Source organism: Tauraco erythrolophus, chromosome 12 (assembly GCF_009769465.1).
Source record: "Tauraco erythrolophus isolate bTauEry1 chromosome 12, bTauEry1.pri, whole genome shotgun sequence".
Taxonomy (NCBI): Eukaryota; Metazoa; Chordata; class Aves; order Musophagiformes; family Musophagidae; genus Tauraco; species Tauraco erythrolophus.
Window position 1 is genome coordinate 2129429 of NC_141476.1, and position 25198 is coordinate 2154626.

Below are 25198 nucleotides of genomic sequence, written 5' to 3' on the forward strand. Positions count from 1 at the left end.
TCTAAATTTCTGAAGAAGTGGATAGGATGGGCCAAGGTGCAAAAGAAATGTCTGCAAACGTTTCCTACTAAACTGCTACTAAAAATTCCCAGAAATTGGCAGTAGCCATTTTTTGGCCTACTGCGATCAGAAATCTCTTACATGTATGCACACAGAGATTACAGTCTTCTGACTGCAGACATCTTGCACACGGCAGGGATGAGGAGAGAATGAACTGTTTGTGTGTATCGTTACATCCGGATCCAGCACCCACGCCTCCTTATAGCTTCGTATCAGGTCACTCCAAAAGCCAAAACATTATCCAACATCCTAACCCAGAAATTTGCTTCAGCTGGCATTCAGTTTTCAGAGCTCTGCTCCATCCTTTGACAACCTGAACAACCAGTGAGGTACAAACACTCAGCTTTCTGCAGCATTCTGGAACACGAGGATGAAGTTACATCACCGCACGCCGTAAATCAGCAAAATAACGCACGCTTCCATGCACGTTTCTGACACATTTTTCTCTCTAGAGGGTTAAACCTGCCCAGATCTGAAGCGACATTTTATTCTCCATATTCTCACACTGTTAGGAAGGAAAAATAAGTTCTGATCTAAGCTTTGATAGGCTTAACCAAAACCACAACTATGAAAATTAAACTTTTCTGAGTTCAGAATCCACAGCTAAATTTCGTAGCTTTCCTCATTTGAATTACAGTTCCTGGAGTTTTCATTTTATCTTAGTTTTCCCCACCCCCAAAGGAATTTGGTCCCATAAAACACTACTGCTCTGAAGACTTGGAAATGAACTTTCTCAACAGCTTCAGAACAAGCAAGAATAACACACGCTTCCCGCGCTGCCTCTGCCAAACTAAGGAGCAGTTGCAGCACCCTGGCAAGAGGGTCCTGCCTCCACCCCCAGGCACTGCCCATCCGTGCCACGATGGAGAACCAGGCACTAACTGCTGTAGTGCTTTTGTTGCATCCATTGGGAACAGAAATCAGAAAGGAACATTGAGCCAGATGAAAGCTCGTGCTGTTTGGCATCCGGCCTCCCGCAGCAGCCTCTGGGAGATGTGCAGTGGAAAAGCACCGGAATCGTTTGGAATAGCTATGGACACTGATAGGATCCGGCTTAGCAGCCCATAGACGCTGCCTGCTGGCTTTTCAAGTCTTTTCCTTGACAGCACCCAGCAGAGCGGTGCCTGTCTGCACCCAGCAAAGGCCACTTATGAAACTGCTCAACGGCTTTTAACCCACCTGCTGGACCATCACACGAAAGAAGCAGGAAAAAGGCTCCTGGCTGCTCAAGCAACAGGAACTGGTGAAGGTGCTATCTCAGCAGCAAGTAATTTAGAACGCACCGTAAGGCAGATTTTTACGAAATCGGATTAATACCACGGTCGCATTGTGACAGAAACATTACGTTTACGTAACTTTCTAGCAGCGCACCATTTTCTACCTCTAAACCCCTCTGGTCTCCATAAGCTGCTTTGGCGAAGCTGCCTTCCCTCACACTCACCCACAGGCGAGCGAGCAGCTCGTCTACCAGCTACTACAGAGCCACTACCCTCATCCCACCTCCCACGGGATCTTCAGATTACTCTCGCCTTTAAGATAAAAATCCTACAACTCTCTTATATTTATGGGGTAATAATGCCTCAAAGACTCCCAGTAACTGCAACTTGGCACATCAGATACTAAGGAGTACACTACGCACTGAAGAACTACCTTGTGCAGCACCACAGGGGAACAGCACAGTCAACAAAACAACCAGAATGGGCTACACCTGCTCTTCTGACGGCTTCATGGAAGGGCAGTGACACCACAGGGGCTCCAGACACCTGGGTCCTGTTTCCAGCCTGCTTTATAGCACTGAAAAAGATGTTTTGCCTCAATACTGTCCACTTCAGCAATTAATCAGGAGAGACCAGCTCATCTCACAGGATGCAGCTGAAAGGAGCTCCTGCTTCCAGAGCAGGCTTCTGGTCCACACCAGTAGGTATCTGATCAGCCACCAAGACTTTCCCCTGGACACACAGTACTGAAGGAGCTGGAACTTCGCTTGCACATTTCATCCAAAAATCTACCACCCTTGCAGGTGACTGGCCATCTTCTCACACTGCCACGTGGTAACGCTCATTCAGCATTGCCTTCACAAGAGTTACTATAAAATTAGACCAAGACCTCACGCGCATGACAGCAGAACATCATGGCTGGCAAGTCTCGTTCCAAGTTGCAATGACACTTGTGAGCTTCCAGGACTCGAGATTATTTCTTCACTTGAACCTGGTTCTTCCACTTTCTGGTCTACCCCACACCAGCACGGATTTGTTGAGGTGATGAGAGGGCTGACAGTGCCATGAATACGATCGCATTACACCCCTCGTTTATAACCAGAGACCATAACTGTCGTTTACACCACCCTCCACTCTGTTCATCAGTCCTGGTACACCTCCTCCATCCAGCTGCTCTTACCCAGATCTGCAGCTCCAACAACGGTCACCGAAGAAACACACTGACCAAGTACTCACCCCTTCAGCATTCTTCACAAGGGCCTTTTCCACCCTCCAATGACAGTGTTAAGGACTAGCACATCTTAGAAAAACACTCTATTTCCCACAGTTAAGTTCCGCCCCACGATTGCAAGAGCAAGCCAAAGTTACTCTTGCTATTTGTTTACTTCCTAATTTATGAACCCCTGTAAGAGGAAACCAGATCACTCCCTATTTCAAGGCTTAATCAACATGGCAAAACAAACAGATGGGGAAAAACCTCATCTAAGCTAACACTTTCATCTCAGGGTGGAATAAGATATTTTAACAAGAAAAAAATTGTTAATGACAAACAAAAGATGGCTTAAAGAACACATGAGAAACAATCAGCTCAGCAAACGGCTTACTTGACATCACTCTAGTGACAGCTCATTTAGAAAAAACACTGGAACTGTGTTTTTCATTTTCACAAGGACTCCTTTTTGTTTACACACACTGACCAGTACACATTTGCACCATTTCAAGTCACTGGTTTCTACAGCAGTCCACTTTCACATTTGTTTCATCAAGCATCCTGTTAGGTCAGAATTTTTGGCCTGATGGATGCCACCAGTTTTCTCCATTCATTGAAAAACCAACGCTTTGCTACAGTCACAATGCCATGCAATGCTGTTATTGCTTCAGGCACTGACCTTGCACCAGCAAAACCACCAATATCTGGTGGGCAAGGAAAATGGCTTAAAGGAGAGTTTCAGAAAATAAACACACAAAAAATCCACTGCCTGGTAGCCCGTTAACTTAGCTACAGAGAAACCACCGAGGAAAAGAAACAGATACTGGCTTCACATCACATCCCACACTCACACAGCTGAGCCCTATGAGGAAAGCAATTCAGCTGTGGGACTTTGGACCAGGCTCTGAGTCAGGGAGTCTGTCTTTTGGCTCAACAGGTTTGGAAGTTCTGGGATACCAGGTAAATTTCCGAGCACGGGAAAAGAAACTCAAAGGCAACCAACAAAGTGCACATTTAAGAAATAAAACACACGCACAGGTACTGGCCCTCATTAACAAATAAAATGAACAGCTACCACACACGGACACTATTACACACATGACTTTGAGTCACTAAATCTTCATAAGGCCAGGATTGGGACTGTCTTAGCCACATTTTCCTTTCCCGATTTGCAAGCAGCAACACCACAGCCCAACGCACCTGCAGTTGAGCAGGCACATGCAAACCGCTACACGGTGCATCAGGTGAAACATCTGATGCAGTAACTCAAACCTTTCACCTGTTGGAGTTTTTTATACAAACCACTGTGAGCCAGACTGAACCCACACAGGGCAAAGCGGTTTTATCCCAGAGGGGAAAGCCAGACGGACATCCAAGCCATCACCGCTGCATGCGGATGTCCAGCAAAGCCCCCTGCACCCCGGGTAACACAACAAGTGTCCGTGGAACAACAGGCAACACGCAGCATCTCTGTGCGGTTGGAGGAGCCTCACAGCAGCCTTCGGCCCCAAAACAACCAGTGTAACCACCAAGAACTGAGCTTTTAGCATGGAGACACAAACCCGCTCAGAACTATGGCACATCCCACATATATGGAGAATGCACGTGGCCCCCCCCCCCGCCGAAATCCAGTTATTGTAGCCCAGGAAACAGCCAAATATTTGGCCTGTCACACCAGTTACCAAGACCCTCAGAAACACCCTCCCACTGTCGCCCAGCTTTTGACCATTTAAGAATAAGATCGCCCATAGCCAAGTCCCCACCGGCGCTCGCAAGTGTTTACATAACGCGAAACATCCCTCGCAACTGCGCCTCAAGTCCGGGAGGAAAAACACGGCGAAAGTTGGAGCGGACACGCTGCTGCCCCGCCGAGGCCCCGGCCGTCCCGCGGAGCGGCGGCGAGCCCCGGGCGGCGACCCCAGCCCCGGCACGGCCCGAGGGCGGCGGCGCTCCCCCTGGCCGCTAACGGGCACCGCGGAGGTGCCTCTGCCCCGTCCTGCGCGGGCTCCCGCGGCCGGGCATCCCGGCCGGGCATCCCCGCCGAGCCCCGCTCCGCCGGCCCAGCTTGGGCACCGGCGCGGCGGCGGGCTGCACCCCCCGCTCCCCCCGCGCCCGCAGCCCGGCGGCGGCCTGGGGAAAGGCGTGGGGGGGCTGCCCCGGTGGCGGGGCGGGCTCGCAGCCTCCCTCCCCGGCCGCCGCGGCCAGGCCCTACCTGACTCCGGTGGCGGCGGGGCAGGCTAGCGGCGGCTCGGCAGCCCCATGCCGGCGGCGCTGCCCGGTCCCGTTAGGATGGAGGCTGCGCCGAGCTCCCCCCACCCGCCGCCTTAGCGGCACATCCACATGGTTTCTGCACTCGGGGCTCGCCGCCTCCCCTTATATACCGGCGCGGGGCTCGCTGGGTAGCGGAGTCCCGGCGGCGCCGCGCCGCCACCGGGCGCGCCCCCGCGGGACTACAGCTCCCGGTGCGCGCCGCGCCGGCGGGACGGGGCGAGCCCCGCGGCGGGGTCGGGGCGCTGCCGCCGGGCGACGAGGGTCTTGCAGGTTGGAAAACGTGCGGTCGGCCGAAGCTCGGGACTGTATTTCGTCCGGGCGGCTTCGTGCAGAGCCCCGGCACCGGGAGACGGGCGGGGGAGCCGGTCCCGAAGCGCCCACCTGGCGCCGGGGAGCGGCGGGACACACGGGCGCTGCTTTACCGGCCGCGTAAACGGCAAGAAAATCAAGGAGAAATACGTACTTCAGCCTGGGAAGCGCGAAATAGATGACGCTTAAGCCTTCTCGCTTAAATATTAGGGATTGAGATCTCCCAAGGTTGTTTTCGCACGCTGCTTTAATTGCTGGAAAATAAGAGCCTTTTGCTGAGAACGGTCAGCTGTACGGAGGGGTGGTAATGTGGGGTGAACCAGCTGTTTGCCAAACAGTTTAAAAGTTTGGAAGGAGTGAGTTTTACTTGGTTTCCCTTCAGGAAGGATGCTGCTAAGCTGTCTACTGACTGACAACGCAACTTCAGCCAGGATGACCAGCAGTGATAAAAAATAAGTAATGTTTCCTTTTATTTATTACATTATGCAATTATTTGTCCTTTAAATATTAGTCAAGGTGTATCGTCCAAGATACCAGTGTGGTTTCTATGCCCTCTGTAGGGTACACGTGGCTACGTTTGGCTGGACACGCAGTGGATGCAACGTTTGCGCTGCAGAACTGCTGTATCACTTTAATTGGCATAAGGTGAAGAAAACACTTCCCTCCTCTCACTTCCACCCGCACCCACCTGCTTCCTTCGGTAACAGCTAAGGAAATGGTGTGTAACTGCTGCGGCCATGCTCGTTGCTTGTTTCCCTCTCCACAGCAGCAAAGAGCTGCTGGAGAAAAGGGAAGAACTCCGGCTCAGCCACTGGTCCGAGTCAACACAACCTACCACTATATTGGTTCTTCATTAGAAAACAACATCCGAGGAGTTGTAATTAGGGCTATCCAGCAAGAACATGCAGAAGGTGAAGTCCATGACTTAAGCCAAGGTCAGCGAATGGAGTTGTATGATTTTCATAAATGGCTGCGATACTACAAGCCATTACTCATCAGAAATTTGGCAGAGTAATGGTGCCTAATATCGTTAGGTAATCCTAATGAATTCTTGTGTAATCAAATCTGATCTCTGGATGAGTTCAGTAGTGAATGGCTAGAACGTTTGGTGCGCTCAGGCAGTGACATAAGGACTGTCACTAGAGCCAGTGGCTAAGAGCTTTGCCCACGGAACACCTTTCGCGGTCATGCTGGCAATATGCCTTGGAATATCTTCATTGCCAACTGCTAAACAAGAGCAGCAGCAGCATGCTAGAAATTGCATATCATGTAAGGCGTAGTTTTGGGGGATTTCCCACAGACAGAGGATGAGCAGGTCCCCCAGCCACGCTCAACCTGACAGTATGAAGTTCTGTGAACGTGGGATGCGTAGGAGACAGCAGAGAAAACCTGGGGACGTTCTGCTCTATCCCAGGCCGCAAATCCTCAGTGCGTTGTCCGAAGAGTTACATGCATCTTTCCAGGCTTCTCCTACAGCAGTCGTGTCCTTTGTCTCCCGCTGCTTCTGCAGCCTACCAGTCTTCTGATCTTGCAGCCTCTCCAGAAAGCAGAATATCAAAAGCTACATTTTCTTTCATGGACTATGTTTCTTTCTGGGTCTTGGTCAGTTCTTCAAAGGCTGTGGAGTTCGTGCTACTGAAGACCCTTCAGCCAAAAATCCTGATCAAGTACTGCAAAGAACTTGCTAGATTTGAAGGTGTACTGGTAAAGACAAGACAATCATGAAAACTTGCAACAGTGGAAAACGTTTTCATTTCCTTTTAGGAAATTGCTTTGGGATGCTGCTGCAGGCACTGTGAATTCATAAGGTTCCTATAATCTTACAGCTTTAAGAAGAGATGAAACGGCAGGGCAATCCAGGAATGAAAAATCTCACACTGAGAACTACCATAGTTATTCTCTTAAAGCAACTGTTTCATCGATAATGAACTACAGCAGGTAGCCCTGAGATGGGGAACAGAGTCCTGTTTGCTCGATAGCAAACAAGGGTTGGGCATAGATCACACACACGTATAGAAAGAGGGTCTAAGGAATGAGAACTGTTCAAGAATTCAGAGAGGAAATAGTGGAAACCCCACTATTTGGTAGATACCACTTCAGTCTTTAGAGTGCTAGAACATAAACGTTTAGCCCAATTACATATGTGGTCAGAAACAGGAAAACACTTTGCAAGAGATAGTGGGTTTTTTGCTATTGTTCTTTTTTCTGTTCTTTTTTTCCTTTTTGAACTTTATTCTGGTCCGTCACTACCTTATTTGTAGCAATTATATGAATTCAGCATTGATGAAAGATATTAAGATCAAGTTTGAAGTATTTTATTTGCCAAGAATAAGAACAGTATTATCTTGTTTTACGCTGCCAAATTTGCAATTAACTGTTGACTTCTCTGGACTATTTTGGTCAGAAAGCACTCCAGCCTGCTGGGTGGGTTTGCACATTTTTTTGGCTCTGCCGTTGGTTCAGCTGCACAACCAGCAGCCCTGGAAGAAAAATTAGAACAGAAGATATTCCAGGCAGCCACCAGGACTCTGAGGATCAAACTGTCTAATTTTGCTCATGGCTGGTCTTCATGATGAGGTAGATGATCTCAAAAGCTTCCCGTTGTCAGAGCTGGCCATGCCAGCACTGCAGCACTGGGAGATGAAAAGCACTACTAACAACAGGGACAAACGCTAGGCAACATCTCAACGTTTCAGCTAAGTGCTGAAAAGTCTTTCCTTTCTCTAATATTTTAATAACAGCGAAATCAGCGAATTCATCCTGAAGCACGGTGCACTCAGTGTGAGGAAAGAGAATAATTAAACCCTGTGTGGAAGAGATTAGCTGCCTGTGAACAAATGACTTAGGAGCACAAACATCATCAATAAATGACACCAGCAAAGGTTCTCCGAAGTCCTCAGGATTACAAACTGGAAGTTGGATGTTGCTCAGAAGCAAACTGTAATTGTAGTTATTTCATCTACTCTCCTGAGAGAATAAGGAACATAAACTTTCCTGATGGAAGTACACAAATGATGCAGAAAAGGATTCTAGGAGAATGAGCAATGAGAACGACTGGGCAGGATACACCAGAGAACTGTCCCAGCTCACTGGAAATGAGCTGATTTTCTTGAATTCCATCATGACATAGCCAGAATCCCATGGCTTTAATAAGGGGAAATTATCCTGGCAGACTGTTCTCAGTTCTAGAAGACTGTAGAATTTGGATACCTAGATTTTGCTGTCATTTCAGTAAATTGCACTGGAAATTTGGAAGGAGAAAATAAGTTATATTTACTTTGCATTTTCTTAGAGATTCATTAATGCACGGGGCTAAGATTCAACATAAAAGGAATGTTTACGTTTTCTGACCCCGAAGCAGCAAGAGTTGATTTTATAATTAAATTTGTATTCATTTGTTTTCCTGCACTCTTAAGTTGCTTTTCTAAGTACATCACAGGGCAAAAGGGACTAATGATGGATAATTGAAATGCATGCTCGTGAAGCCTGCCAGCACTGTCGTTTTACTCGCAGTAAAATTTCATACAGCACACACAGCTGAGTCCTGCACCTCTCCAGTACCAATACAAACCAGAAACCCCCCTCCTTCCCTATGGCCATGCTGCTTCTTGCTACACAGTCCTAATGTGTATAAGGAACAATGATATCGAGTATTTTGAATTAATATGCCACAGAATGAGTAAAGATTTCCTTTAGCATAGTGGACAATCCAGAAGCAGATCCATTCTGGTGACAGTCCAGAAGCTGCCACACAATGTAAAAGATTTACGTAACAGAGCAAAATCTTCAACTACAGGGAACCACAGGAAAAACGAAGGAAATCCCCCAGCTCCTTAGCAGGGGGTAGTGAGTGGGAAGAGCCTTTGCTCCGATCACAAAGTCCCAGCCAGCAGAGCTGGCACACAGTGGGGTAGTACTTTACTTTTTGCTACTAACAGCAAATTGCTACCTCTCCCAAGAGCAAAGTAGGAGGCCATTGTGCCTCTATAAAGTACGTTTCCATTCCTGACCTGCTTGGCCCTTACACCAGTATGCTGCCGTCCACCTGGCTTGTGACAAACTGCTGCTCAGTCATCTGCACTGAAAACTCCTGTAAAAAAAACCCTCAAAACTGCAGAAACGGGATTTGATGTCTGTTTGGAAAGAAAAGCAGCTTTCTCCTTTTCCCCTTCCCGTGATATTTTTCCCCTTCCCATGATGATGTTTTTGCCATAAAGACTGGTTGTGCCACACTTGGTAAAATCCATTTATAAGCGTGAAAAATTGAAATCCCGGGATAGATACACAAATGGAAGCGCCCAAGGAATTTACCGTTTCTTTATTTTTTCCTAAGTCCTTATTCTGCAATGATGCCGAGTGGCTTCATCTCCCATTCATGGAGATGAAGGTTCTCTTGGGCGGGAAGCGTTGTGTTACATACTGCTGAGAGAGAAAAAAAGAAAGTGCTTAGACCACCATGAGTATTACTGATGTGCTCAGCCAGAGACCAACGCCTGGAGAACACTATCCTTGGTGCCAGCTACTAACAAAGATTCCCAAGAGTTCACAAAAGGGCCAGTCCTCACTTCTGCTGAGAGATACTCCACAATTTGAACTTCCTCTTGCTGGGAATATTGCTAAACAACGTAACTGGTCAACTGCGATGACCCCTGGTTGCAGTTTTTGACATCTCAAAGTGGGAATACATAGAGGCAGCATCTGTATTTCCCATTTTTTTCCCCACAGAGGTGAAACGAGTTGTGAACGACGGTGTCGTGCCAAGGGATTATACTGGTGGATAGTTACAGAATCATTTTGGGAACACAGACCGATCTGCATTCAACGTGCGTGTTTTTCTCAAGAACGTTAATCGTGACAAGTCCTGGACACACACCTTGAACCAACCTGGATGCCATGTACTGAATATACGGAATGCCAGCCATGCTCTCCGTTGGGCACCCCCGGGCGCAAACCCCTGGAAAAGCACCGCTCTGCGTTACTGGGGCCATGCTTGCTTCAGCGCCCGGGTGTTTTTAGCCACGGGAAAGGCCAATTCAGCTCCAGCTCGGGAAAAGCGGTGGCAGGAGGCTCAGGGCGGCACGGCCACCCCTCCAGATGTGCCCCCCCCGCGTCCCCCACGCTCGTTTCGCGAAGCCTCACGGTCCTGTTTCCTCTCGGAAACAAAACACAAACTCTACAATATCTGTGCGCTTCGAGCGCCGTGGGACCGGACCGGACCGGACCGGCTCCCCCCCCCCGCGCCGCGGCGCTGGGGCAGAGCCACCCGCGGGACCCCCCTCCGCTACGGAGCACCGGGCCCCTCCGCGACTCGGCGCTGCCCCTTTAAGGGCGCGGCTCGTCACCTGACCGCGGGCGGCACGTGGTGTTTCCGCCAACATGGCTGCGCCCTCCGCAGCCCGCGCCTGGCTGCCCTGCTTCTTCCTCCTGCTGCCGGCGCTGGTGGCGGCCGCCGAGGAGGCGGCGGCGGCTCCCGGCGGAGGCTGTGGGTGTAGCGCTCGCCGGGGCCGCGGCGGCGGGCGGGAAGCAGCGGCGCGGCGGTACTCGGCGGCGGCAGATGGCGGCGGCGGCGGCCGGGGCGCGGTGAGCAGGGCGAGGCGGCAGGCGGAGGCCTCCGCGGGTCGGGCCGGGCCGTGGGGTGCCCCCGGCGGTGCTGGGCGAAGCGGGGCCTCCCGCGGTGCGGGGGGGTTAACGGGGAGCCCCGAGCGAGCGGACGTCTGTGCAGCAGCTCCAGTTACAGCTGCTCCGCAGCCCGCTGGGCCTGACTGGTGAGAACCTCTCCCGGCACAGCTGCTCCCGCCTCGCTTTTCCTGCTCGGACAGCGTCTCCCGGGGCGTTCGGGTGCTCCTGAAGATGGAGAGACCTGGGCAGCAGTGCCGGTGTCCCCCGCGGTGCCCCGTGGCCTGCCCTGTGTCCCCACCCTGGCCGCTTCTCCCCGTGCGAAGCCGAGATGTGACAGACCGCTGCGAGGTGTTTCTCGTGGCTCTTTGTCCTGGCACTCCTCCCCGTGCCTCTAACCAGTTAACACTGGGAACGCACGTGCCGCAGCACTCCCCCGAGCGGGATTGTGTTGCTGCGCAGCCCGGGCAGGTGGCAGCTCTGGCGGTGTAGCCCCGTTCTTGGCGAGTACCAGTACTGCTGTGGCTCTGGTTCCCCCAGAGGGTCTTTTAGGTCTGGGCTGGTGTCAGTGGAATCGAAACACCAGCAAGGCACGTGTTGGGTGTCCTGTGTGTCTTTCAGCAAAGCCATTGTTTATGTATCCATACCTAGATATCTTTTTCAGATTCTCTTTAAGTGTCTTTAACTGCATATTCCTTTCTATTTCTGCCATTGCTGCTCTTCTGAAAGACCATGCAGAGCCCAATGTGCCTTCCTGATGAAGGCAGTGCTTAAAGTGGGTTGATGTGCTGCGACAGTGCCTGCTGCAAAGGGATACTGGGACTTCTTGTGTCATTGGAAACCAAATGCCTCACTGCATGAGGTATCTTCAGTTATTAGGAGTGGGATTGCTGTTTCATAGATTTCATAGATTTTCTAGGTTGGAAAAGACCTTAGAGATCATCGAGTCCAACCATCCCTAATCCCCATTAAACCATATCCCTAAGCAGTTCATCCACCCTTTTCTTAAAACACATCCAGGGATGGGGACTCAACCACGTCCCTGGGCAGCCTATTCCAGTGGCTGACAACCCTTTCAGAGAATAAATTCTTTCTAAACTCCAACCTGAATCTCCCCTGACTAAGCTTATACCCATTTCCTCTTGTCCTAGCACCCATCATTTATTTCATGGAAGGTGCTAGTAGACTTTGGCAGACAAAACTATATCACAGCAGACTTACATCTTGTTCTTGTGCTTGCAATGGCTTGCAAATAGCAAAAATGTGAGGGGCTGCCTCCCCAGTTGCCTCTTGGTGGTGTAACACTGGGAGGCTGTGTCAGCGTGGGGGGAAGCCTGTGTCACACACAGGGGGAATTATGGCTTTACTGTTGCAGGCTGCGCTTGAGAAATTCAAGAATATTTAAAGAGTATGAAGTAAATAATCCATACTGCATTTGGGAACTATGTCACTAATTTACGTTTCATGTAATAAATTTCAGCGTTTTGCTGTGAGTCTTACTGTAGGGTGAAAAAAAATCATTTAAGTCTTACTTTATGTAAGGAAGCTGGCAACTTCAGCAAACTAATTGCTGCTGGATTTTAAGCTATGTTCACAACATAATTTGATTATGAGTAGCTAGAAAACATTTCACTAGAAGGGAAGTGAGGGGAAAAAAATTCTCTTCTCCCTCAACCGCAACTGAGATGAAATATTTCCACCACATCTGTAGAAGTGGGGAGCTAGTACTTTAGTGGGTCTGCTCTACATTACTATAATCGTAGAAAAATGCAATCCCTGTTCTTCAGGTTGAGCTTTGAGGACAATGAACTGCATGTGCCAGCTAAGTAACATTGTGAAGATGCAGGCAATTATTGTTGCACACTTTATTACAGGAAATGACACATCTGCCAGCCTCTGCTGTTGGATTTCTGCCTCCATAGTTCAACTTTGGTATTTATTAGAGAGCAGTTCCTCGGTGTCAGCTACCTGTATTTTGAAACTGGATGTTAAAGCTGCTTAATTAACTCTACAAATGTGGTTTCTGGATGTGATGCCTGTGCAGAAAATCTGTTCTTCACATGGTGTTGAATGCCACTGCTCTCTTCTGAAGAGTGCTGTTGGAGCCTTGCATCCGATGGTGTGGTGTTACCAGAAAGCTGGCTGTCAGAGCAAGGTCCTGCTGCCAGACAGGAGGTGGAGCTGTGGAATGAGCCTTGGTGGGGGAGGATAATCCTGTGGAATCAATGGTTCGTACTGGTGTTGGACACAACATTGGGGGACATGCCAGAAGTCTCAGTTGTCACTGTGAGAGGGCTGCAAAAGCCACAGGTTCATAAGGAAGCCTTCGGACATTCTCAGCTGAACTTACACTGACAATCTGTCGAGACTTTTCAGGTTTTGGAAAATGAATGCTTGGCTGTAAAGCCAGAGTTAATTTTTCACATGCTTTTTAAACAGCAGCTCACTAGTGAGCTCTGAACCTTCCTTTGAAGACAGCTTCAAGGAGTTGTTTTAGCTACAGTGGGTTGGAAAGAGGTTGGAAGGAAGGAAGGAAGTGGTGCAACTTTGTACCACGTTGTCATTCCCTAAGTCTTAAAAAATGTAAGCAAATTTATCCCGAAGCCCTTTTATGGATTCAGTCAAAGACAGTCTCTAAGTACCCAGATTCTTTTTAGTGGAGAAAAAGTTACGAGGATGCAGCCAGCTTCAAACGTGGTTAGTTCAAAGGACAAAGTGTTAGTAGCACTTCTCACAGGCCTTTTACAAGTTGTGTGAGTTTTGAGTGGCACTGGCAGAGAACCAAGCAAGAGGAGAGTTCTATTGTGGAGAAGAAAGAGTGAAATTGCATATGTAAGGTGATGTCACATACTCTAAATTCCCTTAAGAGTAGGGAGAGGTACTGGATAGCTGGTGTGGACTTACTTACTGCTCACTTGGTATGCTGGTAATGTTGTTAACTACATAAATAACAGTAAACTCCAGGAGCTGGAAAGTGACTAGTGATTCTTTTTGTCTTCCTGGTTTGTGAGCCAGTGTGGGCATCCCGATAAACTGTTTTGGTGAAAGTATCCAACTTTATGAAAATAACCTTGTAAAGTGAAAAAAAACCCCAACTGTAGAAGAATCAAGGTCCTATAATCTAAGCCATGCTGCAGAATGGCTGTATGTATGAAGTCCAAAGTTCGTGTTTGGTTCTGTGAACCTCCTTCCTCAAATAAATAACATTACATCAGTTTATTTATTTTTTTTTTAACAACCCTATCTCTGCAGTTTGGCTACTTTTAATATACATGTTGCATACTGTGTTATTTGGCTGTACTGATATGGAATTTTGTTTGGACTCTCATACATCTAAATCCCAGGCTTCTTTTTCTGTCAGAACTTAAACTGCACTTCTGGAGTAGTGTTAGAATTTTGCTACACTGGAAACTTCTCTCTCAGTGAATATTTCTGTTATTAGACTTGAATTTCCTGCATACCAAACATCAGGATCTTGCAAAAAAAATTCTGTTCTCTCTTAAAACTGGCTTTGCTTATTTTACATTCTGTCACTGGTTCACCTGCTTTGATTCCTTGCAGGGGTAGTGCGTGATCACGGATCACTGCCAGGGTATGTCAAGGTGCCATATGACATGCTAGATTATTTTCCACAGTGGATGCCTGTCTCGGTGCTTGCTGGCTTTCTTGGGGCTCACCCACTCATGAGCCTCTTACTGTTGGCCAGAGGAGGAATGAGGTGGCTGAATTCCATGTGAGTTAAGAGGTAGAGGTAGCTCAGGAATGCTGAAAAGAAAGAAGAGGGAGTAGTTTTGTCCAATTCTTTCATCTGTTGATGATGTGTTGGGTAAGTTCTTGGCAAGCTGGCTCTCGTGTAGCGTCAGCCCTTGAAACATCACCTGCCCACTGGGAAGTTTTTATGCAGCCTGAGCCTCTTCATTCCAACACAAGCTTCTGAGCAGGCATCATGGATGCTCTTGTATTTTGGGTAAGGACCAAATTTTTCAGTCTGTGGTCTTTAGAGGGCTCTTGGGAAACATCTGATGAGGCATGACACAACCTCTGGGGCCTTTGTCTTCCTGGAAAGAGCCCACTAAAGCCAAGGGAAGACGTGTTTTGTTTCTCTGGAATCTGGCTGAGGCCCTAAAGGGAAAACATCTTATTGAAATAGTGTTATTCTGTCACCTGTCCGTTGCTTCTGAAGCTTGAAGCTCTTGCCCAAGTCTCCCAAAGGAGTGGAATATAACTGCCTTGAAAGTTTGTCTCATCTCTGGCACAGAGAGCTGCAGATGCTGGGTCTATCTGCCAGCAGCAGCATGGTTGGTAATAAAACGCTGTGTGAGCCTGTTACTAAATGGAAACCCACGTGTAGTTAGTATGCAAACAAGCGTACGCTTGTCCACAAAAGAGCACTTTACCATTTCATAATCTCCAGATTCTTCACTGATGCATCGAGCCTTCCTAGGAATAGAGTGAAATAGCGGAATTCCTCACCTGAAAATGAGCAGAAAGGTCTCTGGGATGTTTCTTGGCTCTTAGGTGCAGTAGGGGAACATGTTTTTCCTCGTTAAAGCACAAGCATTACCCACAGTAAAAGTTCTGAATTACTCAGACTTCATATAGAAAGAGCTGCAAATGGGGTTTTTGTTCTCAATTTCAGTTCTGTTTGGTATTTTGTCCAAACAGGTGGTGATCAAGACGCCACTGTTGCCATTTTGTCGTACTGCTTTTGTCAGTGAAACGCTGCTCAAAGCAAAGCACCACCAAAGATGAGGTGGAAGAGGAGTAAAACTATTATGAGACTTTTCAGTCTTTCATTTTCATAATCTTTTGGGTGGTGTTTTCTCTGCAGATGGTCGCTATTCCAGGAGGAGTGTTCACCATGGGCACTGATGAGCCTCAAATACAACAAGATGGAGAATGGCCGGCTAGAAGAGTCCACGTTAGAAGTTTCTACATGGACCAGTACGAGGTCAGCAATGAGGAATTCGAGATGTTTGTGAATTCCACTGGGTACATTACTGAGGTAAGGTGGAGGAGTATGCAGTTTTTTGTCATCTTTCTTTGCGCTGACAAAACCCCTGCTAAAAACTTCAGCTCTTCTTTCTTGGAGGACATCACGGTACTTGCTTGGGATTCGCGTGCTAGAATATTCCTGACGTAAGTCGTGGAGAGATGAAATTGTCTTGCCTTGCTGCTCAGGGGTCTGAAAGGGCATTTAGATGTATGCTGTTGCATTTAGTAAGCATCTTGATGTTTGAACTAATACCTTCCCCGCAGTATGTCCGAGGCAGCCTGGTTGAAGCTAACAGGTGGCTGAAGATGTCCATGCAGGATTTTTTTCTTGTTTTGTTTTGTTTGGGGGTTGTTTGCCCTTTGGGTCCTAGGACATCTGCATACTGATACAACTACGTTGTTAGATTTTCCGTATTTTAGAGGAACAGGGGAGAAGGGATTTAAAAACCAGTGATAGCTGAGGGCTCTGCAGGAGTTCAGCACAGCTACTTGCTAATGAGCTGAGCAGTAGAAAGCCCTACTGTCTAGAGAGGAGATAATAGCAAGTGTAATAATAGTTTCATGCATGTTACTGGGAACAATGGACTAAGGAAGAATATGTTAAGGTTCTTCCAAGAAAGAAGCCACCTGTGCCTGAGGCTCTGATCTTTCCTGACAGTTGACTGTTCCTACGCAACTTTTAAAAAACCCTGACAGGCCTTTTAGGCAAATAAAAGCTTCAGTAATGATCAGGTCTCAAAGGAGGCACTTTGCTGAATTCATTTGATAAACTGGTTCTCATTCGGAAGACAGGATCCTTCTGGTTGGATGAAGAGCTTCTTTTAACTATGGCACTATTTCTGTTTTTAAGTTCTTAGCTCAATAATTATAAAAAAAAAAAGGTTGCTTAACAATTTTGAGTTTGAACAGGGCTTACTTGTTGCAAACAGCTTCTGGAAGGAGCTGTTCTAAATGGTATTTAAATGCAGCGCTGCATCCGCTGGAGGCTGTTTCAGACAGTACTTCATGGCTCAGCTGGTGTAGCTGGGAGCTCCACTTACACTTTCTCCTTTTCCCCCCTCACATGGGGCCCCCTTTTATGCTGGATTTGGAAAAATAAACTCAGAGTTAGAGTAAACAGCACTGCTTCTGCAGGTTTTTTTTGGGGATGCAGCTGAGCTGTTTTTTGTGTATTTAAATAATATCCACATTACTTCAGGTAAACAGAGCCAACCTATTTCTTGGTTTTCTTTTGTTAGGGACTAGACTGAACTCCAGTGGCAAATGAAACCTGAAAGTACATGGAAGGCTCTGGGGGGGTGGGGGTGTGGAGATCTGCAGATGCACAGCTATCTTGTTGAACCAAAAGTATTTTTTAATAAACTTAATACAAAAAAAAAGACCTTAATGGAGGCTGTCAGACTGAAATCTGGGGTCCTTCAGGTGATAAACTTTTTTGCCTCTGTCTGGGTCTTTTATATTGAGCAAATGAGGGAAATCAAGTTGTTTTTTTTTTTTTCTTTTCTTTGATAGACATGTTTGTGTCTTTGTCTGGGTCTTTCATATTGGGCAAGTGAGAGAAATCAAGTATTTTTTTCTTCTCTTTCCTTTCTAAAGCTGAAAATATAAAGATTATGGTCACATGCTAAAACTTCTGGCAATTTGGGTAGTAAATGGGATCCTTCTTTCAAACTCTGCTTCTTGAAGAGCTCTGAGAGTGCAGAAGTAGCTCCTGGTGATCATCCTCAGTCTTTGCATGCCTATCATAAAATGAAGAAATTGCGAAAGGCAAATGTGTTGAATTCTGATAACATGTTTTGACTTCCTGAGTATATCAATTCACTTAGTTTACCAAGGGAAAAAAAACCCTGTCTTGGTTTCATATACTGTGATTCATTGAAATTATTTGTAGTTTTTGTTTCTTTTGACTTTATATAATGTGAGATATAACGATTGGGTTACTTTTAACTCTTCTATTGCTGTTGTAACAGCACTTCAAAACGTGGTGCTAGTGATGATGAAGGAGCAGTAAGTGACAAGACTTGAGTCTTTTATTGTCATTCCAAAAGGGAAAACAAGAGAAATGAAATATGCCCTTGAATGTTAGATTATTGACTGTACCATTTTAAAGCAGTTGGGACAATTGGAACTGCATTTTTAATTAAAAGTAAAAACATTTGCAGAAGCTCTGTGAGCTGCCATCTGTCCAGTGGCTGTTGAAGAATGACATCCAGAGATAAAATGCATGAAGAGAAGCCTTCTCTTCTGTTCCAAAATAGCTTCCTTAAAAGAGAGCTCAAAATGGCTGTTAGAGTTTCCCTATCCTTGATAAAATAAAGCTGTAAATGTGAGTGGCATTTTAAGAATAACATTCCTTTGATAACATGGTTGAATCTTTTCTGCTTTCTACAGGCAGAGAAGTTTGGTGATTCCTTTGTGTTTGAGGGAATGCTGAGCGAAGAAGTGAAGGCTGACATCCACCAGGCAGTGAGTAACACAGCAGTGTAAAGCTTACTTGGCAGTCACTGGGGTAGATGGATTAGCAATTATGGCAGTAACATCTAAATTGTGTGATGTTCCCAAAGCCATGTACGAAAATGGGATTTATGGAGGGGTGTTTGGCCTAGAATAATAGACTCTGTCAAGTGTGAACAGAGTTTGTTCTCTACAACAGTTTATTATTTACAGTTTATTCTCTTTTTTTAAAAAACCCCAAACAATTAAAAAAATCTGCTCCTGATTGGCAAAAGTGAGTATCAACCTCTTCTTATCTTTTTTCCCTCCTAAATGAGAGATATTCAGGACTGTAGTAAGTAGTGCAGATACAAAGCTGTTTATTTGTATTATTTATTTGTATTTCTGTATCACAGTGACGCTTTGGAAATTCACATATCAGCAGTGACTCTATTGAGTGATGTGCTGTATAGGCAAAGAACAGAAGTGCTTCTGGCTCCAAGAGCATGTGACTGGCACGCTCTGCCAATGCAGTCTTATGTCCAGACAAAGTGGGTAAATCCACGATCCTACTGATTTAAGAAAATGAGGATAATCTGTGTATCCGATATGATGGCAATGTTTGCTGGAGTGCTTTTTTTAGGTTAACTAGAGGCAAATATTCCAAATAAGTGCCATTTCTATGACAAACCTGAGTCTTTAAGACTCCTTATTATGTTCTGAATGGCTTAAGTTTACTGTGTAAGTAAACTTACTTAAGTTTACTGTGTAAGTAAACTTACACTCCACATCTGTCGAAGATCCTGTATGCCTTGCTGTTTTTTCAGTTCTTTTCATCTTGCTAGGGCAACATGGTGATCCTGGTAGGTGCAGTGGTCATTAAACTGGAGCTGAGCCAGTTTTCCTGTTGAATGGAAGTGAGTATTGGTTTTTAAAAAAAAAAACAAAGAAACCTAAAGTTCAATAGCAAAGCTTCCCTGCCCCCTCCTTCCTCTTTTTCTGTTATGAATGTGTTGCTGAGCCTTTCTGAGGCTTCATTTACCTCCTCCTTAACCTTAACAGGTCACTTAAACTTTACAGCTCCCAACAGTAAGCAGATTATGTCTTCTCATCCCCTGGATGAATTTATCTGCCTTGAGCAGAAGTTTGGACAGGATGACCTCCTGAGATCCCTTTCCATCAGAATTATCCTCAGGTCTGATGAACACACTGCATTTCCAGATCTCTTGTCCCAGGCCTTTAAAAAGGCCTTAGAAATGAAGCGTTCTGATGTGTAGTGTGGCAATTTTAGGGGGTGTGTGGCTTCAAGTTGTTTACTCTGGATGGAAATTTCTTTGCTGCTTCGGTTTTCTTTTGGATCAGCCAGGCTAACTTGGCTCCTTCTGCAACGGCTTGGATCAGTACAGGGAAGCAGGATGTACACAAGGCAGGGATAAGGTAGCAGCAGGACTGAAACTGCATCTTTTGGCAATAGTTCAGTTAGACATAAGTAAGTGTTAAGTGAAACTGCACCTATAGAGTGCTTTTTCTTGCTACGTTTGCACCTTGCTAAATAAGCAGAGAGGTGAGACAGTCTGAGGTGAAATTATTTCCTTTAGTTAGTGGTGAGGTTTTAGTTATGCATACTGTTTGGTCCAAGGTACAACTTCAAGAGTTTAGAGGATTATTGTTTATTATGACAAACAACAATACCTGGGGCTTCAGTATCTAGTCATTTAATTTTCTCCAAAGTCATTTATCGCATAAAGAAAATTTTTCTTCAATTGGCATGGTGCAGTAACTTAGAGTAGTGAATATCCATTGTTCTATATAAATGATGCTCTTGGTTGAGAGGGGGAAGTCTGTAGAGTTTGATTTTTATCTTCAAGGGGCAGACTGATAGATTGGAGGTCTGTGTGAATGTGTGCTGTGAATGACTGGCAAAAAACGTGGGGTTTTGTTTCCCTACTGCAAGGAAAGGAAGATTACAAGAACAGTTTGTTATCTTTTAATTCAGGACTGTGTACTGTGAGGTAGAAGACGACTAAATTGGACTTGTCAAATACCAGCATAACTGATGTTGAAGGTGAAATAAATGCAGATGGGCTCGTCCCGTCTTCACAACAGTCAATATTCTTGTTTCTGCTCTAATTCTATGATGCAGAAATCCCTAAAGCAGGCTCTCTTTTAAAACAAGCAAACAAACCCTAAGAATGCTGGTGTAAGCTCAGTCTTGGCTATTCGTATAAACACATACAGAGTGTTGGGAGCCACTTTCCTGGGTGTGTCAGCCAAATTTTGAAGTGTTGGCTCTAATGCTGACAGAACAAGTATTATGCCAGAGAGCTGGAATGGAGCCCGAACTGGTCTTTTTGGCTGCTTTTTTACAAAGTTTTCTGTATTTATTCAAAGTAAACTTTAGGAGACTGTCCCTTTTCCCATGTTTTTCTGTATTTATTATCGGGTCATTTTGCAAGTTACTGGCATGCAGAGCATTGTCGGAATAGGCACAAAGACTGTGTTTTGGTAGTGATCTGGAGAACAGTGTCTGCCTTTTAGTTTGGCACTTCTTAACTTTCTGCTGATGCTTTGGACAAACTGATGTTCTAAAACACGGAAATATTGTGAGGAGTTGAAAAAGAAACTAGAAGCTGCTTTTCGTCCTCCTGTCTGCTTGCCCTGTCACCAGCTACACACCATGAAATCCAACTTTTAGCAAGGAACTTCTGTCTGCAAGGAGAAGGTGTCAGAAGGCAGGTCAGTGTTGAAGCTGGAAAGAGATCTCTAATGTCTGAAGATACAGCTTAGAATTTTATCTGTATATGCTTCTGCCTCTCGAAACTGCGTCTTTTTGTTGTTCTAGTATGCATTTTCTATGAGAGGCTATAAATTGAGAGTACTGTGCAGACCTTCGTTGTTTTGAGGGTTTTTGGGGTTTCTGACAGTGCAGCTTGTAGACCAGAACAAGCCAGCATCTTTCAGTTGCAGAGGAGGGAAGCATCAGCCATTGGAATGTGGTGTTAGAATATAATGTGGTCAGACTGCTTCTCAGACAACCAAATTCTGTGTTGGCCGTGCTTATCCTGGTTAATTGAAACTAATAAAATGCATTAGCAGTTTTCTGTAGATGGTGCTTTCAGGAAACAAGTTTCTATAGTCAACTCTCAAAAAACTTTTTGCTAAAATGCCAAAGCATCCCAACTGTGGGGCAGGGACTTCAAGGGTTCTGCAAAAGCAAATTCTTACTAGGGATCTGCAAACTTAAGTTAACCAATAGAAAACGAAGCCTAGCTGCTTGTTACATTGCCCAAAATGTTTAAGTTCTATTAATGTCTGCTGGGGAAAAATGGTGAAAGGAATCTAATACTATTCATTTATCTGATTTAAAAAAAAAAAAAGTACATTATAAAACTTGGCTACTGCGGTGTAACTGTTCAAACACAGTTGGAAAAAGTGTAAATTTCATGAAGCTGGTTTGCATCAGCACACTGTAATGATCAGCAATAGCAAAGGTTAAGGCTTTTTTCTCCATGTATAGCTTGGTCAACTCATATTTTAGCTCGTGGTGTGTACCTTCTTGTATCATAACTGTCACCGTGAAAATAAGAAATGTTACTGGTACTGAAAAGCCCTCCACCAAATTGATGGGAGAAAAGACTGGATAATTACTTTGCCGTAGCAGCTCAGATGTGTTTCAATAAGACTTTTCTCCAGTTGAAGCATAGGGGTGCTAAATGCAGATGTGAATATAGGGAAAGAGCAACAGGAATGTGTGTTTCGGAAGTAGCGTTTCATAAGCAGGGAAAGAATTGAGGAAAAGTGGAAGTTAAGATATTGAACCAAATTATATCTATCACCTCCTGTACATACCATGGCAGGGGGTTGGAACTAGATGATCTTTGAGGTCCCTTCCAACTCAAACCATTCTGTGATTCTATGGTAGTGAGGTGCACGCCTGTGTTGGGGAGCATCTGGGGGTTTTGCTCTATTTGACTACTTTGGCTTCTCCAGTTCTTAAACTGGACAGACGTATCATAGACCCTGAAAGGAAGCAGGCAGCTGAATTGGAGCAGAGGTGGGGCTGGTGAGAGCCAAAGCAGGAGCAAACCAGCGCAGAATAATTGTTAGAGGTTTGGGTGTGCGTTTCCTGGAGGCGAGGTGGGCTCCTGGGCAGCCACTGCTACAGGAATGTAGGTTGGATCTGACCCTCCTCGGGAAGGGAAGTAGTAAAGAGGGGTGTAGCAGGCAATAATTGAATTGTTCTAGATTTCTGGGAACTCAAGTTTTAGTTTTGGCCTCTAAGTTTGCAGTGGTGACATGGCAGAGAGCGAAAATTTAGCACTGTAACATAGAGGGTGTTACTGATGGAATTGTCAAGGACTTTTTCAAATAAAAAAGCATTTTCTAGGGGGAGGGTGGAAGATCCTTTGAAACCAGCATGTTTTGTGTGGGTTTAACAAGTTTTGATAGCTTCACATATTAAAAATCAGTTTTAAGGCTTGCAGATTTAAACCAACTACTAGTTACTACATCAATTACAGCTATTAAGTTATGACTTTTTTTGGGGGATACTTGGCCTTTGGTTTAAATGTTGTAGATAAAACACAGCCTAGAATTGCCAATAACTTGGCACCTGGCGGTTTTGGTTTTCTTTCCTTCTCTTTTGAGGGAATTTGGGAACTGGAAAAAGCTCAAAATTTAGAGATTTTGCTCTTCTTATTTTATTACAAAACTGTTTTCCTGCTCTTTTATCTCACTGACTGAGTTAAGGAGGAAGTAGAGAGGGGGAAATGCATGCCCAGTGCTGTTATTCCATGGCATTATAAAATGCCATTTATATGGCATTTTAATGTATCCTAGAGTAAAAAGCATGGGATTGTGCCTGTGAAATGAGAAGGTACCGAGGCGTGCTTGCCAATGAGGGAATTTGAGAGCTCTTGCAAATAACTGCAAGAGTTTTTCTTGCTGTGCAGCTACCATGAAAAAGGTAAACAGGACAGCACTTACGAGGCTGGAGTACAGCATAAGTCAGATTTGCTCTGAGTAGTGGGAACATTTTTATTCTTGGCTTGTGGAAGACAGCAAAATTAATTTTTGCTTCTAGGCCAGATAAACTCTGCAATGAAGAGACTGAAAGCATACAAATCTGTATACTTCCTTTGTCTTCAGCAGGTATTGCATTTTTGGTCTGAGAATGCAACGAAATTAGTTCACTGGCAGACTTGAGCAAATCCTACTAAGGAGTTCTGGTCAATCTAGAACTATTGGATGCTGTTTTCATCCCTGTTTGTATGGAAACCTCTGCGGTGGTCTCGAGCTGTGCAATTTACTTTTTTATAGCTGTGCCTCTAGCCTTTAACTCAAAGGCCATAGTCCCATCCTAAACCCAATGAAAACATGCATTTCAAGGGACTATTTCAAATTAATAATGAAAGGGGCAATGTTTGCAGGGAAGAGAGCAGTCCTAACGTTGGCAGCAGTTACTATGGAGTGTGTACCTTCTGCCAGCATGCAGTAACAACTTACTTATCAGTGGCTTGGGGGGAGAGCAGGCAGGTTATAGTATAGTTTCTCTGATACTGTTAACATGTCTACATACGTAGGATGCATAAGCAGAAGCTGACAAATACACTTATTGCTACTTTTAAAGTAAATTTCAGCTATACCACGCTTGGCTTTTGCTTTTTCGGAGGCCTTTCAGAGAGGAAACTCAAGTCGAAGGAAGAGATGGATAAGCTTTTTTCTTGCTGCAGATATCCCCTGTAAGGAGTTGGGAAGATGGAGCTATTGACTGTTAATATCTTTTCTCATGCTGTACTCCAGCTATTGGGATAAAGAACGATGTGCTGGAGACATACCTCTCTAGGAATTACCAGTAATATTAGTCCATATTTATCAGTATAAACTGAAACTTTAAAGTGGGACGTTGCTTGTGCCTCAGGCTGTAGATATATCTGTGCACACTTTATTTTCTTAAAGCTCATGTTCATTTGGTTTTTGGAAAAATTACTAGCTTGAGTGCAGATTTAGATGTTGGCTGAAAAATAGACTTTCAGAGATGGAACTCAGCAGGAGTATCAGTTCCTCAAAAGAAGCCGCTTTGAATTCTAGAACTTGCACTTAATGACTCTTAAAGGATTTTAGCATCAAATGTTTTTTATTATTTTTCTTGGAGAATTGACATAGCTGTGAAGTATTATGCTATTTGAATGAGATTCAATGGCCTTTTCTTATGCAAAGGAAAAGATCCCTTCGTTAAAGTAAAGTGATAGTTTCCAATTAAGTCTGAAATCTTCTCTCTAACTGATTACTTAGAATATATTTATTTTTATTCTGTAAAGCTGCTGCCTTTCTTTTTTGTGGAACTGTGATTTCAAACTACTTTAAAATACTGAGACTTAAGGCAAACAATATCAGTATCCCATATTAAGCAAAATCCCTTGCTGCTTTCATTTCTGAGCTAGTGAGGGAGGCTGGATACCTAAGAAAATAAGAATGAAAACAGATTCTTCTGTAATTAGAGCTTTTGGGGACTTGGGACTTTTAATTGATGTAACAAATAGCAGGAGACTTGCAGAAGCATTGCAGAAGCTGGCAACATCAAGTATTTTCTTCTGGAAAAAATACTCGACTGTCTACTCGTGAGCTGTTTCAGTGTGCTTAATTACTGATTTGGTGGAGAATTCGACAATTGTGTTTCGGTTTGGTTTATGTACGTGATTACAGAAGGGTTATTCTTCTCTGCAGGGTGTTTTCAAGTTCAAGTATGAGTTATATCTGTGTGTGTAGGCGCTGGCTCCCTCATGCAGCTCCCGTGACAACCTCGATAGCTGGCGGGGAGAGGGCTACTCTTTGTCCCGAGCCTTGCAGCGGCGCTGGGCGTTCGCTTCCACGCTATTTACATCGCAGTGTCTCCCCGACTCGGTGACAGCTGTTTCAACTTAAACACAAGCCCGTTGCTATGGAGATGATGTGCTGCATGGAAATAGGTCACGTTGGTGCCGTTGCAGAAAGGCAGAGCGGAGCTGCGGGCTGGTGAAGGTGAGCAGGGAGCGTGCATCTGCCCAAGGGCTTGTCCTTGCCTTTGGAAAACGGCTTGAAAATCACG

General features: G+C 45.4%; 1 protein-coding gene across 1 annotated transcript in view; it reads left to right on the plus strand.

The window, feature by feature from the left end:
• Positions 1–10443: 10443 nt before the first annotated feature.
• Positions 10444–25198, plus strand: part of SUMF1 (sulfatase modifying factor 1) — a 33244-nt gene continuing 18489 nt past the window's right edge. The window contains exons 1-3 of the mRNA XM_086619252.1: positions 10444–10647; positions 15515–15688; positions 18070–18144. Coding sequence (XP_086475378.1) covers positions 10444–10647; positions 15515–15688; positions 18070–18144 — 453 coding nt within the window. The remainder of the gene's footprint in view (positions 10648–15514; positions 15689–18069; positions 18145–25198) is intronic.